The sequence below is a fragment of the Panulirus ornatus genome, chromosome 55 (assembly GCF_036320965.1).
Source record: "Panulirus ornatus isolate Po-2019 chromosome 55, ASM3632096v1, whole genome shotgun sequence".
NCBI classification, from domain to species: domain Eukaryota; kingdom Metazoa; phylum Arthropoda; class Malacostraca; order Decapoda; family Palinuridae; genus Panulirus; species Panulirus ornatus.
Genome location: NC_092278.1, coordinates 21,261,265 through 21,280,374, shown reverse-complemented (window position 1 = coordinate 21,280,374; position 19,110 = coordinate 21,261,265). Strand labels below are relative to the sequence as shown.

The window sequence follows — 19,110 nt, the reverse complement described above, 5'->3', positions numbered from 1 at the left end:
TGTCAAGCTTCATCATCATATTCTTCTTTGGGGGACATAGTATCAGAGGCCTTCTGGTGATTGAAGAATATACAGTCTTACCCATCCTAGTTTTCTGAAGTCTTCCTTACTGTCATAGAAACCCATCTGATTTTTCATACATTTGTTTTAGAAATCCAGGAGATTCATCACACAAGATTTTTTCGTTTTGAATTCATATTTGCTTGCACTTGAGTCCTTTGTGCTTGTCAAGAACCCAATTATCTATTTATTATTTCCGTCATTTGTAGGCCATGCTCATCACCAATACTGGTGTCCAGTTCCAGACTACAACTTTCGTCTTTTTTTACATATTGACATGACTAAAGTTCTTTTCTATATTGCTAGAACTTTGACCTTGCCAAAGATTTTCACCACCACCCGTAAGTAGTTAAGTTTTCTGCACACACTAAAGTGTGGTAATATACCATCTGGTACATGAGTTTTATGCCATTCCAGCACCATGACCCTTCACACTTCCAATGTATTTATATCAATGTTTCCAGGGTGTTTTCCTCCTTCCTAGGTCGGTAACTATGGGACTTCAAATGCATTTCAAACTTTTTTCTGCTCTTTATGTGTTTTCTTTTTTGTCATTGACTTTAACCCTTGAATTCTTTATCTATTGTGCTGTAATGTTCATAATTGAGTAACTTTTCTTATATTGCATATTGTGTTTCACCTAATACATAGTTCTGTGTTTAGAATCAAGGCATATCTTGCTTTGCTTGTGTATATATATCACTATTTCATTTCCTGCTGTACATCAGTGTCACAAACACAATGTATTATTTTTGTCAGTCATTAACTCCTTGCTACATTACTGAAATACAGGAATGGATTCCCACTTCTCTGTCTGTATCTAGGATGTGGTTTCTTCAGTTGGGTGGCCATGAACTTTTCTTCATACATTTTGGTTCTTTTCTTGGCTCCATCCATACATATCTGATGACTTCTCCACATTCTTCACCTGTGTATGTCTCTCACGCCAGTCTTTCACAGCTTTTATTCTTCCATTTATGTTACTCATAGTTGTTCTCTGAATGATGTTGCACATATTTATTCTTTCCACTTCATAAATGGTTTTATTCATGGTGGGAGCACGGGAAAACTAGTTTATTCACATGCTACTTATTATTATTATTATTATTATTATTTTTTATTTTGCTTTGTCGCTGTCTCCCGCGTTTGCGAGGTAGCACAAGATAACAGACAAAAGAAATGGCCCAACCCACCCCCATACACAATGTATATACATACACGTCCACACACGCAAATATACATACCTATACATCTCAATGTACACATATATATATACACACACAGACACATACATATATACCCATGCACACAATTCACACTGTCTGCCTTTATTCATTCCCATCGCCACCTCGCCACACATGGAATACCATCCCCCTCCCCCCTCATGTGTGCGAGGTAGCACTAGGAAAAGACAACAAAGGCCCCATTCATTCACACTCAGTCTCTAGCTGTCATGCAATAATGCCCAAAACCACAGCTCCCTTTCCACATCCAGGCCCCACACAACTTTCCATGGTTTACCCGAGACGCTTCACATGCCCTGATTCAATCCACTGACAGCACGTCAACCCCGGTATACCACATCGATCCAATTCACTCTATTCCTTGCCCTCCTTTCACCCTCCTGCATGTTCAGGCCCCGATCACACAAAATCTTTTTCACTCCATCTTTCCACCTCCAATTTGGTCTCCCACTTCTCCTCGTTCCCTCCACCTCCGACGCATATATCCTCTTGGTCAATCTTTCCTCACTCATTCTCTCCATGTGCCCAAACCATTTCAAAACACCCTCTTCTGCTCTCTCAACCACATTCTTTTTATTTCCACACATCTCTCTTACCCTTACATTACTTACTCGATCAAACCACCTCACACCACACATTGTCCTCTAACATCTCATTTCCAGCACATCCACCCTCCTGCGCACAACTCTATCCATAGCCCACGCCTCGCAACCATACAACATTGTTGGAACCACTATTCCTTCAAACATACCCATTTTTGCTTTCCGAGATAATGTTCTCGACTTCCACACATTCTTCAAGGCTCCCAGGATTTTCACCCCCTCCCCCACCCTATGATTCACTTCCGCTTCCATGGTTCCATCCGCTGCCAGATCCACTCCCAGATATCTAAAACACTTTACTTCCTCCAGTTTTTCTCCATTCAAACTTACCTCCCTTATTTTTCATTAATTTGCAAAACATTATCCTCTGTTTCTTTTACTGCTCTTTATCTGTGTTTTACAGGCAAACTGACCTAAAGTAGTCCTTTAGCATTTGCATTAAGCTTTGCTTTTAGGTTTATATGTTTAGGACATTTTTATTAGAATGAATGTTCCCCTGTAGAGTCTTTTTCAGTGTCATAATGCATCCTTTCCGGCATGTTTCTGACTTTCACTCTCGTTTAGCTCTTGAATTATTACTTGTACAAGAAAACTTGGTAGTATGGCACACATGACTACAGCATTTGAAATTATTTGTATAATTGATAATGACGTCTTTATCTCAGACTATCACTTGACTGAGATATACCTGGGGGATATTCAAGAACCTGTCTTATCACTTACCTTCTGCTTTTATCTCTTTCATCTTATTGGTGATTACAACTTGAAAACCAAAAACAACAGCTCAACTTAGATGTACCCATCACTTTTTCAAGCCATCAGTTTCTCTGCAAAGAAACAGAGGTGTCAGTATATGTGTAACAAATTAAGATAGGGAGATAAGTGTTCGTTACAAAGACCTAATGCACTAAAAGGCACAGATTTGTATGTAAACAAAGAAGAGGCATAACTTTTTGAAACAATTGTTTTTCATTATTCTTTACACATATTGCATGTGGTTGTAACCAACTTCAAAGCAGAATAGTACATACGTACGAAGTAGGATTGTACATAGTCCTTCATAGTTATTTATTGTAGAAACTGTTGTCAAATAAATGCACTTCAGCACTGTCACTTATACCATGATGGTAAAAGTCACACTGTGTGGTTAGGATTGAATTACAGTTTGTAATTTTCATGCCTAAATTCCTTTAATCAAAACAGTCATTATACACTACATTTAACTGAACTGTGTGCTTACACTTTAGAGTTAAGCCAACAAGCCTGAATTCTTTAAGAAGGATTGTAAAGCATGTTTGTTGAAAACTAGAATGTGTTGGGATATTTGTTTTAAGTTTTCAGGGGAGATTCTGTAGGTGGCAGAGGCATATCCTGTATGGAGAAAAAGCTGAAACAAATAATGAAAATGAAGATAAGAGACTTTGTTCTGGACTGTGTATAATTAAAAATGTTTGCTCTTGTTTGTATCTCTAGCTCATTGTATTCATTATAAAAGAAGATACAAGATCATAATTAAACCAATGAATGAAGAGCCAGGGATTTCTTGGTAATGTCTAACCTGGCTGTTAGTTCCTTTTAGTGTAAAAGCTTGCATTTGGGTGAATAAAAGAAAAATTGTATGCTTAGTCTTATGAGTAGAATCATTTCTGTGAAAGGTTTCTTTTGAATAGAAAGTTTGTTAGATTCACATACATGAAAGCCAACTTGAAACAGGCTCCAGTAATTCCACATAGTTTCACATGTTCACACAAGAAGGGTAGTGTGACTGATCTCTCTCTGTCCTTCCATCGTATGAGTGCACATTTATCTACAGGTTAAACTTATGCTTACATAGAGCTGGTGTTTTAAGGAAAGCTTGTACATGTGTTAGGAATGTTCACATAGATATCATTAGATAGTGAAATAATAATGCTCTTCCTGAAAGTGTTTTTAAAGTCACTTAAAAGAAGTTTGCAGATCCCATCCACACAGATGTGCATGTAGGTTAGGCATGCATTGTATTAGTGCTTTTTTAAATTTATGGACAACTGTGTGAGTGCAAAGAGTGCAAGTTTATTATGTAATTCAAAAGACAGTTAAAGAGGTTAGTAAAGGATAAACTGTTTGGGAATAGATGATAGATATGGGATAAATGACAACAATCACACAAATCATGAGAAAAGATTAATGAAATTAGAAATTTTGGGAATGAATGAGTATGAAGAAGGATGAAAAATGGCTTGAGGTGGAACTTCTAAATTTTGGCATAGAATATCAGCGATTGTAACTTGACTGATTGACTGTCTTTTCCTTTTTCACCATTTCTTACCATAATCCACGGTAACTATAGTTCTGCAGTATTTGATATTTGATCAGACCATTTAGGTAATTTTTAATGTAAATACTTCACATTTATGTGTATTGCTCTCTTGAATGTTTTCAATCTTCATTTCGCAACTCATAGCACAGATATATTACTTGTCCATCAAAATTCACACAAGCTTCATCCTAACATGGATTACTATTGTTGCACGGTTGCATTTGCAGAGACCTGTAGGTGGTGTGGCAGTTCTCCCAATGGCTGACTTGATGAAGGCCACCAAAAAACGTGCAGAGAAATTAGCTTTGGCTGAGGAAGAAGCTGCTGCAGCAGCTGCTGCTGCTGCTGCTGCTGCTGCTGCAAAGGTGAGTGTTCATATGATCTTTCTCCCCTCTTCAAAGCTCAACTGTTAATGGTAGTTTATGACTTAATTCCACAACCCTTTGGTTAGCGAAGAGGGTGCTGTAGTTAAGGTTTGCCCAGTTGTTGAATAGGTTGAACCAGAACTAGAAATCTTAATTGTTGTTCGGGTAAATGGTTTTAGATTTTGCTGTTTCATCATAGAGAACAATAACTAAATGGGAACATGACATAGAAAATAGCCGTAGTTATTTTTAAGTAGTAACAATGAATTTGTTGGATGGGGATTTAATAATATTTGAATTTGTTGGTGACCATCACTGTCCTCATCACTTTTAGCACAAAAAATTTTCAAACCTTGCTTTGTATTGTTTTACATTAAGATTATTGTAAGAACAAAAATAATTTTATTTGAAATCCCACAGCATCTGCAAACAAATTACTTGAAAGTAGTGACTATCAAAAGGAGTATACACCTGTGGCATTTTCACGTACAACAATTAATAAAGAAGAAAAATTATAATTGTTTTAGGACAGTTTGAGCCTTGAACCATCATGGTAGTGTTATGAATCTAACAGTAGTATGTCTTCATGTTTATGGATATTAGCCAGTTTTTTTTTTTTTCTTTTTTAAGTTATACAGTATAATCTTTTTTAACTTAGCTCTACATTTGTTCATGTGTAATAGATGTAATAGATTAGCATGTTTTTTTTTTATGTATAAGGATAATTATATAACTGACTAGACTTAGCTTGATATAGCATGCCCTAAAGCATGATTTATAGAGCAATGGGCCAGGCTGTCATGATATGGCTGTTGGTAATCAACCAATACAGCATGTCCTGGTTCTGTCCCCCTCATAATGCTAGTATCAAGAATTTATTTATTGAGCTTGCCATTTTCTTGAGGTATTTTGCTAGTGTGTTTACTGTTTTATGTACTAGTGGTTTGCATGAGTTTCTATTTTTGTTGTGTGTAGAGCGGTGCTCCTCCATCCTCTACCCCTCCTCCTGGATACAAGACGTCGGAAGGACAGAGATCCAGCCTGGAGGATCAAGAGAATGCTGGTGGAGCAGACCCCTTAGTGAAGACACACCGTACGGTATTCCAAGACCCCAGTGCTGATGATGCAGCACCAGGATCGCCGCCATTCACTCGACAGTATTCTTATGAGGAACTAGAAAATGAGCCACGTCGGCCATATAGCCCCACCAGCCATGGGTTCAAATATGATAAAACAGGAAATGACCAAGCACCTGATTCTGGTGAGCCACAGGGAGGAGAGAGGCGAAGAGCTCAAGCTCAGGCCTTCAATTATGCCCCAGGGGAGGATTCCATAGTGGTAGAAACTGCTGAAAAGCGAAAAGCAAGCCGATCAGAAGGTAGTAAAAATAATGTGGATGAAGTGGTTGTAGCAAAGCAGAATGAAGAAATGCTTTCACCAGCCAGGGATGTTGGTGCAGATCCATTGTCATCACCTTTGGACAATACTTTGCCTGAGACTTCTGTGGATGAGAGTATTCAGGACACATCAGCTGATTCCACAGGTATTTTGGGAGGATTTTTAGCTGGTAAGAAGGGCAAAAAGGCTAAAAAAGAGAAAGAGAAAAAGGAAAAGGATAAGAAAGATAAAGGCAAAAAGGAGAAAGGAATGAAAGAAAAGGAGAAGGTCAAAGAAAAAGAAAAGGCCAAGAAAGATAAAGAAAAGAAAGAGAAAGGGAAGAAGAAAGGGAAGTTTGGTATTTTTGGAAGCAGAGATCGTAAAGAATCAACCAGCAGTAGTAGCAGTGACAGTTCAAGTGATAGTTCTAGTGATGGTTCGGATGAGAGTGTTGTTCTTGAGAATCGTGAAGGAAATGAACCCAAAGATATTGATTTTACTTTAGCTACCTCGGAGAGCTCATATGCTGCAGATCATTCTGATATGTCATTGATAGTCAACCCTGGAGCCTCAAGTGAGCCATCCTTCACTGCTGACCACTCCTCCTCTGACATAACAGTCAATCCAGCTCTCAGTCCTTCACTTGTTGCAGCAGTGGATGACGACAGTTCTGAATCTTCCACAGCCCCAAAGATTATCAAGACAACAACTAAGAAAACCTTTGTCCAAGATGCTGAAGGAATTTCAGAGGACACCCTACAAAGGATAGAAGACCTCCAGACTGGAGAAGTTGAGTTAAGCGCCCAGAGTCAAAAGGTGGGATTTACAGTATACTGTGTTAATGTTATTGCCATTAGCTTTTTCTAAGTGCTGTGCTGTCTTTTGACTTGCTTTTTTTAGTGCCAGCCTCTGTTATACACATACCAGCATGCTATTGATTAGTTTGAAAACCTGGCATGTAGAGTTACAGTCAAATGCAGTAACTAATTGATGTTAAGACATCAGTTCATTAATTGTAAAGTTGGCATGGTAAATATCATGATCTTGTGTAAAATGTAATAACATATTAGTTTCTACTATGATATGCTGATTTAAGATTAAGATCATTATAGTTCATTTGATTGCTATGTTGAAAGATATGCACTTTTGTGCCTGTAGATGAAATTGCCTTGCATGCACATAGCTTTGACATGTGCATTGGTGGGTTACAGGCCGAGCATGGTGAGAGTGATGGGAAGGAGAAGCCTCATGTTACGGCCACCACCGTCACTACCATTACTGCCCAAAGCCTAGAGGATAAGAGTACGAAGGAGCGTACACAGCAGGTATGTATCAGCATTGAGCATAGTATTTGAAAAAGTTTTGAATTTTTCTTTGCTCATACTGCTAATAATACACGAATCTATAGCTTAAACAAAGATAGGTTTCTTGAGGAAGTAGTTAGCTGTTTTCTTTTGCATTAGCAACTTTAATAATATCTCTCAGAAAACTTGATTCTCCTGTGTACAAGAACTGCTGAGTTTGAAAACATCTTAAAGTTCCTGTGTACAGTAAATGGTATTGAAAAAGAAAATTAGAAGTATTGTCAAAACAACATAGTTCAAGTACCGTCTTCATATACCAGTAATGGTAATTTTATGGCAACATTATATGCATATCAGAAAAGACGTTTCATTTTTATCCATTTTTTTCATGGTATAGAAACATTTAAAGGCAAGATCTTTGAGGTCTGGTTGTGTATGGGGGGGAGCTGTGGGGAAGTTTTCCCTCTCAGGTTCAGTCATCTGTTCTTGATGCTACCTCGTTAATGCAGGAAACAGACGAAGAACAGCTCATCCACTCATATACTGATATATATACATAAACACCTATACATGAACATATATACATAAACACCTATACGTGCACATATACATACATATACATATCAACATATACACATGTACATACATAGACGTAGACATATATACACATGTAGATATTCATACTTGCTTGCCCTCATCCATTCCTAGCACTACCCCGCCCCACAGGAAACAGCATTGCTACTCCCTGGTTCAGTGAGGAAGCTCCAGGAAAACAGACAAAAAAAGGCCACATTCATTCACACTTAAATCTCTAGCTGTCATGTATAATGCACTGAAACCACAGCTCCCTATCCATATCTAGGCCCCACAGCACTGTCCATGGTTTACCTCAGACGTTCAGCATGTCAACCCTTGTATACCAGGTCGTTCCAATTCACTTTATTCCTTGCATGTCTCTCACCGTCTTGTATGTTCAGGCCTTGATCGCTCAAAATCTTTTTCACTTCATCCTTCAACCTCCAGTTTGGTCTGCTTCTCCTTGTTCCCTCCACATCTGACACATATATCCTCTTTGTCAACCTCTCCTCACTCATATTGGTATTTTATAATATGTAAGTGTTGCTTTACAGATGGAAGAAAAAACATTCACAGCAACTACAAAGACAACTGGCACAACACAAGAACAAACGGTTGTTACGCAAGAGGTGAAAAAGCAAACCCGCTCTATTGCACCCGAGAATGCTGAAGTGCGAACTGCTACACAGGTATGATTGTAATGGAATAAAGTAATAATAGCTCTGTATAGTTTATATTCTTGCATATATAACTTATAACATGAATGACCCTCAAGTTCCTCTGTTGTCCTTGATTTTGTAAATTTGTTTTGCATGTACAATATCGATAGACTGCAAATGAATGTTAGCAAAGATGCAGAATTCCTTTTAGTAAATGTACGCTTGTCATAAATTGTACTTAAATAAACCCATTTGACAGTAACGCATGACTTTAAAAGTTACTGTATTTATTTTAGCATTGCTGATACACTTTTTGTTAATAAGATAATGTTGAACTTTTAGTGACTCCATGGGACTCCCACATTACTTTTTTTTTTTTTTTTTTAATAAAACACTTGAATTACATATCTTTTAGGGATAAAACAATCAAGGAATGGAGCTGGAAAATGTCATGTCATTGCTTAGGAATCTTGGAAGTAAGGAGAATTAATGATGAGTACAGTCAGAATTCCTTGTCAAGCTAAAAACCATGATTAGTTAACACCACATTGGACATTACCTCTTCAGTTAGCTTACGATTTTACCTGTTTAATTATGCAGTCAGATAACACTGCAGATGTTCACATACTTGATATTAAAGGTGTTTAAAAACACAGAAATAGTTTGAAGGCTTCCATGGCATTCCCATCTTGACTTCTAAAAAGCATTTAAGCTACTTCCAGGAATTAGAACACTTTCCCCTCCTGTGGGATTCCCATCACAAGGTTGTTATTAAGCTTCAATGGCTGTACTGTTATGCATTCTGCTGTAACCCACAATACCTGCATGATGACACTGCATTAACCCTGCCCTGTCAACCTCTCTCCTGTGCCATAAGGGTCAGGGAGGCCATGCTCCCAACTACTACCCTCAGGCCGGGTATGGTGCTCATTCCCGCCCTCGTACAATCTCCAGTGGAAGTGATGACTCTGGCACATCGGTTGATCCATTGGATTCTGATTATGATCTTGTCAACAAGGTTAGTTGCTTTTAGACACTGTAGTCTTCATATGGAGTTTTAGCCAAGCTATGTAACATTTAGAAAGATTTTAGTCTTTATTAATACAGTATATTTATTTACATATTTTCTTTATTCTGTTGTTTTGTAAGCAAATTGTAAGTCTTAAAGTATAAGACAGGTCAACAACTACATGAGGTGGGAGTGCATGTTTTGTTGATTAGTTGCTGTTTATGTATAACATGGCTTTAATGGCAGATTCAGGAGAGTGTATGAAAAGTGTTGTGAATCAATGTGAACAGTAGTCACATAACAATGTGCATTAGGGAGATGAGACAGTAGGCTTGAGAGTATGAATGGAGAGGACCTGAAGGAAGTGGAGTGCTGGGTGGATTTTTCAATGTAAGGAACCATGGGGGATGGAGTGAATAATGAGGAATGAGAGGCAGACGAGATTCTCAGTACATTGAGGAATGTATGGAAGGAGAGATTAATGTTAATTGGGCAAAGACAGGGATGTTTCATGGTTTGGTAGTGCTGACGATCTTTTATGGACTTGAGTCTTGAGCTCTATACACAAAATGATAGAGGAGGATGGACGTGTTAGAAATGGAGACCTGAGGACAATATATGGTTTGAGGCTGGTTGATTATGCAAGGGATGACAGTGTGAGGTGTGGTAATAACTACAGTCTGATTGAGAGAGCTGACCAGGATATGCTGAAATGTTTTGGACAAATTGAGAGGATGATTGAAGAAAACTTTATTAAGATCAGCATTTCCCAAGTGGAGAGCGGATGAAAGAGAGGTCTTTGTGACTTAGCTGTGTATAGGGGAGCTTTAGTTTTGGCTTGTATATAATTACCTACTTGTAATTACTTGTTTTTAATGTATGTGGAGGGAGTTTTACACTAAGGGGGAGGACCATTTCTTGAACATTCTCCATTATGTTACAGCATTTTAGATTCATGTCTTCTTTCTACAGTAACCTGAACTTCGGCCATTTTATTCCATTCATCTGCCACTCTCATATAAGTACTATGTCATGTCTTTTAATGGGTTCCTTACTTCATTTCATGCAGTGACCTCAGGTTGTTCTACCCCTACATTGTCAAAGAATTGTTTATTGTCTCTTATCATTCTTGTATAAAAACTTGAAGGTTGTGATCAGGTCATCCCTCCCTCTTCTCTCTTCCAAGTTTGGTAGATTCAAGGCTTGTGGCCTTTCCCAAGTAACTCAGCTCTCATGATTTTGGTACCATCTTTGTTGCTATTCTGTGGATAGTCTCTGTTAATGCTGTTATTCTTTAGGTGCAGTGACCAAACTAGAGAAGCATATTCAAGTTTTGGCCATATGTAGGATATGAACAGCATGCTAAATGTTTCCTTATCCATATACGTGGGAGGGAGGGATTCTATTATTTGACAGCAGTCATTTATTCTGCTTGATTCTTCTTAAGATTTGGAACCCTGATGACAGGTTAGGGATAAAGTCAACTCCTAAGTCTGTGTTTATAATTACTTGTTTGTACTGTATAGAGGGAGTTGTACATTCTAGGGGCTCTTTCTCTTTGATATGTGTGTGTGTGTGTGAGAGAGAGAGAGAGGGAGCAAAAGGGAGACTTCAGTGTGACAGAGTTTGTATATAGATCATATGAGGATATATGAATAAAATATTGCAGTTGATATTACAAGTAAGGGTGAAAGGTATTTCTTAAACATGTAAATATGTTTGTCATTTCCCATGTTAGAACATTAGCACTAAGAACATTAGGAAATGTCATTATTAACTCATATCCACTCACTAGCTGTTGCGTATAATGGAACAAATCCAGAAGGGTGAAAGTGTGTACCTAATTTTTAAACATACAGTGGACAAGAAGAGATAAGATGGATAAATAGATAAAGGCAGTAAATAAGTACAGGTGAGACTTAGGAGAAGACAGAGGGAGTAAGCATGTGCAAATCAGATGGATTGTTACAAATGCTTGTAGATACACATGAAAAATTATTAGAAAGAAGTAATAGGTAAGTGCAAGCGAGACATTGATTAGACAGCTAGCTAACAATGGCAGGGGAGACAAATAATTAGGCAGATGGAAAATGGCTGTGGGAAAACATAGGTAAACTGGGGAGATAGTTATATGGAGGCTATAAACAAATGTTGGTGAGGCAGACAGATATAGTAAACAAATTCAGGAAAATCAGAGTAGGTATATGCAATAAACATGTACAAGATAGTTGCAGAGAGGCAGTAAATAAATGCATGCTAGATTAAAGATCATACAGGTACAGCAGTCAAATGTGGAGAAACGCACTAGAAGCAAATAAGTGCGGGAAGAATATGACTAGACTGGGGAAACAAAGAAATTCACTTGAGACATGATTAGACTAAACAAATACGAGTCACATTACGAGACACGTAGTATAAAAGTGCATGAAAGAGAGAGTTAGATACAGTACACAAATGAAGGTAATTAGTAAACAGATTGGAATAGAATGTTATGATGGACAACATGAAGACATTATCAGAAAGGAGGTAAGCAAAAGCTTATAAGGCATAATTAGACAGGAGTAAACCATTGCAGCTGAGGTATGTGGTTTTGCAGTATTAAGCAAGTTTAAGCTAGAGAGGTGGGAGTTGTTGTGAATATGCTAAATCGAGTGATAACTTTTTCCACATATTATACAGCTTTATTTTTGAAAATTACTGATTATTGTAATCATTCTTTGAGCAGTAACCAATCATGCTTCAAGCAAAAATATTTCTTTATGATGTTTATTAGTTTGATGGAGAATATGTGATTATTTATTGAGAATATAAAGGCTTCTTTCCTTACAGGATGGCATTGTACCTACAGAGGCCCAGGTGTTTGATGGCAGTGGTGTTTATACCACCATGAGTGTTGAAGCTCCCCCTGTTGTGGAAACAGAGTCTCGCAAGGTTGGTGATGGTGCTGTTGGTGGTCTTTTTGGGTGGTTTACCATTCTTTGGCATCACCCAGTGTTCTCTACTCTTGCATTTGTGTTGTAACATTTGACCTGTGCTAACAGAAATGTTGTTCAGTTAGTGTATTGATGTTTTTAGTTGATGCAGACAGCAAGGTGTTCCTCTGACCTTCAGAGATATATGCATGTGCATTATGCATGTTAGTTGTATTTGTAGAAGGGAAGCTGTGATGGTCAGAAAGCATATAGGTCTGTCACAATTTAAATATACTTGGATGTATAGATATATGGGACTGTTAAAAAGTTTGTTAACCTCATCAAAATTTCCTGTTTATTTTCATATGTAAGTCATGTATTGATAGGTGTCTGGAATCTACTTATTTATGACCAAAGCTGCCTTGGTTAATTTTATTGACTGACACAGCCAGTATTATTACCCCGTATTCATGAATATAACCACGTTTGAACATGCACTTTCTTCACGCGAATGCACAAAAGCTTGTAGGTACGCATGCACTCATTCAAGCATGCATTCACTTATACATGCATGCTTATGCACACACACAAACACTCCTTAGAGGCACAGAACCACAGACCAGTCTTTGTGACTAAGTGTGGTCTGGAATGTTCTGGATAAGATAAACAGAGTAAATGGATCATTTCTTCGGAAAAGAAATAATCTGAATGAGAGAGCACAGTTTTAGAGAAATGGGTCGTGTAATGAACCTCCTAGATTTCTATGAGCTGGTGAGGTCTGTCTTAGACACAATGAAAGAAGGGGTGGATTGTATGTATCTGGACTAACAGAATATGTTTGACACTGTACCTCATGTAGGGCTGATTAAGAAGCTAGTTCTTCAGGTAGATGGATAGATTATTCTTAGCAGAAAAGAACAAAGGCTGCATGTTGGAGGAGCCTTCTTGAAATAGGTTGAGGTCACCAGTGAAGTACCACAGGGACTATTATTCTTTTTGATCTTTGTGAATGACTTGCCATTAGGTATATATGCTTACCTGAATATGCTTGCAGATGATATTAAAGTCATGGGGGATGTGAAAAGCTTGGAAGATTGCTTCACCTTACGAAGGGACCTTGACAGACTCCTCCAAAGTTGATCTTGTGCATATGGATAATGAAGTTCAACTAGAGCAAATGTACAGCATTGAGGGTGGGTTACAGGAAAAGAAAGTCTCGGTATGATACATAAATAGGAAATAAGTTGTGCAAGTCTTTGCAAGAAAAATTTGAGTGTTAACATCATCTGTAACTGTTGCTAGCAAATGTTAGAATTTCACTCAAGATAACGGATTAGGAAGCATTCAGTAAGTTATTTATGTGATACTTAAGGCCAAAACTAGAATATGTAATTAAAGGTTGGTCACTGCACCTAAAGATGCAGAGATCTAATAGAAAAGGTCCAGAGGAGAGCTATAAAGATGGTACTGGAATGAAGAGAGCTAAATTACAGTGAGACAGTAGAGGCCTTATATTTGACCACATTTGAATTGAGAAGGGTGAGGAATGTCCTGATCGCTATGCTTTCAGTTTTTTAACAGATTGGTGATGTATCTGGTGAACAGTTCTACATCATAGATGTGAAATAGTACTTAATAGTGTAAGGGTGATGGATGAATGAAATTGATGGAGGGCATGGTTAATGCAGATAGCACTCATAGAATTAGGTAGGTAGGAGCTTTAGGTAGATAGAAGTAGTCATTAAGAACATTAGATAGGAGCCTCTGCAGACAGTGGCCTGATAAGGGTGGGGGACTAAAGGCTAAGGAGCAGCACTGGGGTTTTTTAGTTATGGAGACTCTGTTGCCGTTGCCACCCCTTTGAGAGAGTTCGAATTGGAAAAGGGTCAGAGATATAGATAGATAGAATTAAGAAATAGGAAATAGCATGAAATTAAGCAAGAAACTTCTTAAGATAAATGTTAAAAAAATATTTAATAGTAAAGGGTGGTGGATCAGTGGAATTGACAGGCCATTTATCCACAGAAGACATGGTTAATGCAGACAGCATATTTAGAATGAAGTTGTGTGATAGTAGATAATGCTAAAGAGATGAGGCACCACAAGTATAAAACTTGCTCCATATAGTCCAAATTGGTTGTAATGAATACGTATTCACACAAATGCACCCATTAACACATGCCCACTTTTTATCTGAATTACTTCGCTTAATGTAGAATTCATTGATGTTTGGCTGAAATCTTTTGAAATGTACCACTTATTGGCTGTTTCAAATCTGTCATTTTCAGCCTTGCATCATTGATCTTATCGCAGTAGACTAATTTTCATTACAGTCAGAAGTATTGAAAATGGTGATTGCAGTGTGAAGCCTTCAAATATGTTGGATTTCGCTTTTACCAGGTATCTGTGCTGGGAGATTTGGATGCCGAAGATAATGCCGTGGTGATCAGCTCCCAGTCCATCTCTTCCCGAACCCGCACTGTTGAGACCACCACTGTAGGTGTCCTGTCCCATCATGTGATGTTTCCTTTTCATGTCCTCAATCAAGAAACTGTAGATAACAACAGCCCAGCCCAGGTCGTTACTGCAGGTCCTTCCTATCCTCCTCCTGTCCTAACCCAGGAAGGCTTACCCTTTAGCACTATAAACCAAAATGCAACTGCAGGTTCTTCCTTTCCTTTCATAATCACCTGTGCTTTAACTGGCCATTTCCAGAAAACTAGTGACGTATTTAGAATGGCCTTATGTCCACCTAGATCATGCAGCAGTACTCATCAAAAAAGCACAAAACTCAGCCAAGAATCACACATTGGTAATGATAGTTCTTCAGATGCATGGGATTATCAGAGTACCCATTCATCAGATTCCATCATATACTCTCATTTTGTCGCAAGATCTGAAGCATATTTCTTGCCATTTCAAGAATTTCTTCCAAGGAATTCCCAAACTGTGAATGATTTACATGGGAGTGGTCCTGGTCTTTTCTTTGACATGGTAATTTGTAGCAGTTTCAGTCAGAAACTCCTGTATACACCACCCTTTTATACACTTCACCGAAACTTGGTGTTGCCATCACAGGGGTTGTGCACATTGTCCACAGAATCCTGTGTTACAGCTACATTGTGTAATCATAAACCACTCTTATATGTTCCTCCCCTGTCATCACCTGATTCCTCTGCTTTAAACCCCCAAATTTCTGTGGGTTTGCCATCAGCATTTGGTGTTCCATCTTGTGGTCATCTGCTTCTGTATCCTTCAAACTCATTACTATCACATTTGCTCCTTAGCCTTGCTCCATGTTTTGAAAGTTTGCTCTGTGCTTCTTCCTTAAAACTTAGTTTAAAGCTTAACCCTACCCTAGGTATGTTATCCTCCTTTGTTGACACTCTTAAATATGTGAGTGCCTTCAACGTAGGTTGGACTGTGTCTGTCACCACTGAGCAAAGTCTAGTGCACTCACAGTCACATATACAACATGACTCTTCCCCTTCAGTTGAGGAGTGTTTGCCCATTTCTGCATCTTCAGACAAAGTGTCTCATAACAAGATTTCACCTCAACAGAACATATCTTGCATAAGACAGAGATCTCCTGTAAGTGATCAAACCTTCACACTAAATGCTTGTGACGTACTTCATCATTATATCCAACATGGTCCAGATCTTCAACATTCTTCCCTTTTTGTTCCAGTATCATCCTCCTTGGCAATCTCTATCCCCATGACTCTGGATGACTCGGGACCATTTCATACATCCTGTACAGCAGTTTTGACAAATTCAGACACTACATTCTGGTATTCATGCTTATCGTTGCACACACCCCCCAGATTATCTCAATATATTGCTTCTCACTTTTGTTCTCATCCATCCATTTCTTTAGCCATGCCCTCTTTTGATGATGGAACATTTCTCAGTACTTTTTATTGTGATCAAACATCCGTTAATATAGAAATGAGTCCTGTAAGGTCAGACTTTACTTCAGTGTATCAAACCACATATCCTTTAATAGTATCATCTTTAACACCTGTATCTTTGGTGAAAGTAGAACTTTCTCATAGCAAAAGTAATATTCCTATCTTTACTGAACTAACAAATCGTTCCCCCTTATATCATCCAACTGAGCCGATCTTAAAAAGGAGAGTGCCGAATATTTCTAAAATAGTAGCAAAATCTAAAGAATGTGTTACATTACAGAATTTTAAAGTTCTTTCTTCAGATGGATCTAAATCACGTGATATAATTATCACTGCTGCAGGAGATGCTGGTGATAGTAGACCAGTGTTCCTTCCTGAGAATGAAGATAATGAAGACTTGAGCAGTAACATACCTTCTCTCAATATTATTCCAATATGTTTTCTCTCTTTTACATTTGCTGTATATATATTTGCTTTGATCTATGGTGTCCTGTAGAACTTCCTTGCAAGTGAACTTTGTATTACTTTCCTCATGATCTTTTTTCTCGTATCTTTTGCTTTATCTGATTTATTCCTTTAAGTGTAGTGAATTTTGGGCTGGTGTCTGTGTTATAGGTATAAATTCTGCAACATCAAAGAAAAATAAACCATTTGGTTGTAGACTTACCAAATAATATTTGTTATGATTATACCAAAGAAATAATTTTGTGAAAGAAATAATGTTGTGAATTTATACTAACCTCTTGGAGAGGGACCTTGTTAGTTATAGCTGTTTGTTTTCCTAACTTTAGTTTTATATAGTGATCATTTATATGTGCAGTGCAAGTTTCTCTTTGATTGCGAATTGATATTGGCTTAATCCATGCAATTTTTTTTTTTTAGATGCATATCCAACATGTGGCATATATTTTTTATTTTTCAGTAAAGATTGGTAGGTGATTTTTTTATGAATTCATTTTGGATCTGGATAATTGCATTCGTTATAACAATTTCTATTTGACTGGGTGTTTGTGGATATTTTGGGTGTTTTGTTTGCATCAATTGGGGTGGGAGTTTGTAAGCACCATAGTATAAGTCCGTCTAGTTTCATTAGTCAGCATGTCTTAGAGTGATGGTCTTCTGACAAACAACAAGAAAATCTTCACCTCCAGCCACACTTTACTTCATAGGTAATTTTTGCCCACTTATTTTACTGTTTATTGGGATCATTTACACTGGATAAAATCTTTGCATATGTTAGTATCACATTTAAATCTTTAAGATGTAATGCAGATATTTGCTTGGGCCACCCTGCTTTGAATGTGGGACATGATTTTCTGGGTATGGAAACATGCGTTAAAGCTAGTATGGTTGCTAAGGTCCATTTTTATATTTTTTGTATCATTTAATTTATTAATGATTGTCAGTCATAACTGCAGAAAGCCTGCAGAAGGTAATTTGGATTTTTTCTCTTTATTTGACACAAGCTGTGGATATTTACCACCATAACCTCTGCCTTCGTGGTGTATCGTAGTTGTCAGCCAGGCAAACGTCTTGTGAAGTGTGTACGACAGTATGATAAAAGGAATTGGTGCGAGTTGAAGACCACCTGTAATGTGGGGAAATAGAGTGGAAGAGTACTGGACAGTAAGAGATGGTGTAGAATGGTATATGAGAGGGAGGCATGTAAGGACAGGGGTGAGGCTCTTGACATGGTGACCCACAAGGGGGAATGGGCATCAGAGATATAGATAAAGATGGTTTTATGACTTTTTGCAAGACATGTTAAAATTACAGTTCTCTTTGATTCATGGGTTGCTCAGATTCTAAAGGGCTTGATGCTGTGTTATGATTGAATTATTATTGATTTAGTAAGACAAAATTTCCAGTTTTGATATTCACTAGATTTAAATTATATTTGGATGCTTCATGTGTTTTATTTAAAAGTTCAAATCATTATACAGTATTTACGATATTTGGACAGTGTGTCTGGCAGTAGATAGTGACAAACATAATAATGATCTTACAAATATGGAAGGTACTTTCATGACATGTCTAATGTAGAAAAGCATAATAATTTGTTGAGTTTGTAACATCAGTAAAGTCTCAGCTGAACCTTCATATGGATTTGCATTAGGTAGAAGATTGACATCCATCATATGTGTTACTCTAGATGCATTTGACTGGGGTACCACTTTATCTTTATATTCTCCTAACAGTACAAAACAGAAAGAGATGGAGTACTGGAAACTCGTGTGGAACAGAAGATCACAATCCAGAGTGATGGGGATCCCATTGACCATGACCGTGCCCTGGCTGATGCCATCCAGGAAGCAACAAGCATGAACCCAGACATGACTGTAGAAAAGATAGAAATCCAGCAGCAGTCTACTGAATGAGGTATACCACAAAGGATTTAACTGGAGGTAAAGGCTGAAAGCATTTCATGTTTTACAGGCAGTGTTAGAAATGAACATAACTATTTTTAGTAGTATATTATTTTTCATGTTTTACTGGCACAGTGTAATGAGTAGTATAACTATTTAGTAGCGTATTATTCGTACTTGAAATAAGAAGGGAATGTGACTGTTTCATTTGGAGAGGATCTGTTGGGGGCGTTTGCTTTCTGTTCAGAAATATCTTAAATCTACATGTTATCTATTACCAAATTCCCCAATCACCCCAGGATGACAGAAAAGTATTGCATGTAAAGAAAGGCCATGCTTAGGGTAATAGGGTTGATTTCTCTCTATCATATGTAATCCCCCTAAAATCATTCACAAAGTCACTTATTTTTTCACATTACCCAACAT

The 19,110-nt window shown here is 37.7% G+C and overlaps 1 protein-coding gene across 17 annotated transcripts in view; it reads left to right on the top strand.

Moving 5' to 3' along the window:
* cora (erythrocyte membrane protein band 4.1 like coracle) overlaps window positions 1-19,110 on the top strand; it is a 70,699-nt gene that overhangs the window by 46,391 nt on the left and 5,198 nt on the right. For 13 of the 17 annotated variants that reach the window (XM_071693049.1, XM_071693043.1, XM_071693045.1 and 10 more), the window contains 8 exons: window positions 4,433-4,570; window positions 5,546-6,763; window positions 7,159-7,272; window positions 8,382-8,516; window positions 9,364-9,504; window positions 12,325-12,426; window positions 14,808-14,903; window positions 18,517-18,723. In XM_071693049.1, the coding sequence (XP_071549150.1) occupies window positions 4,433-4,570; window positions 5,546-6,763; window positions 7,159-7,272; window positions 8,382-8,516; window positions 9,364-9,504; window positions 12,325-12,426; window positions 14,808-14,903; window positions 18,517-18,696 (2,124 nt within the window). In that variant the 3' untranslated portion in view covers window positions 18,697-18,723. The remainder of the gene's footprint in view (window positions 1-4,432; window positions 4,571-5,545; window positions 6,764-7,158; window positions 7,273-8,381; window positions 8,517-9,363; window positions 9,505-12,324; window positions 12,427-14,807; window positions 14,904-18,516; window positions 18,724-19,110) is intronic. The other 4 variants (XM_071693032.1, XM_071693035.1, XM_071693042.1 and 1 more) reach the window with 4 other exon arrangements.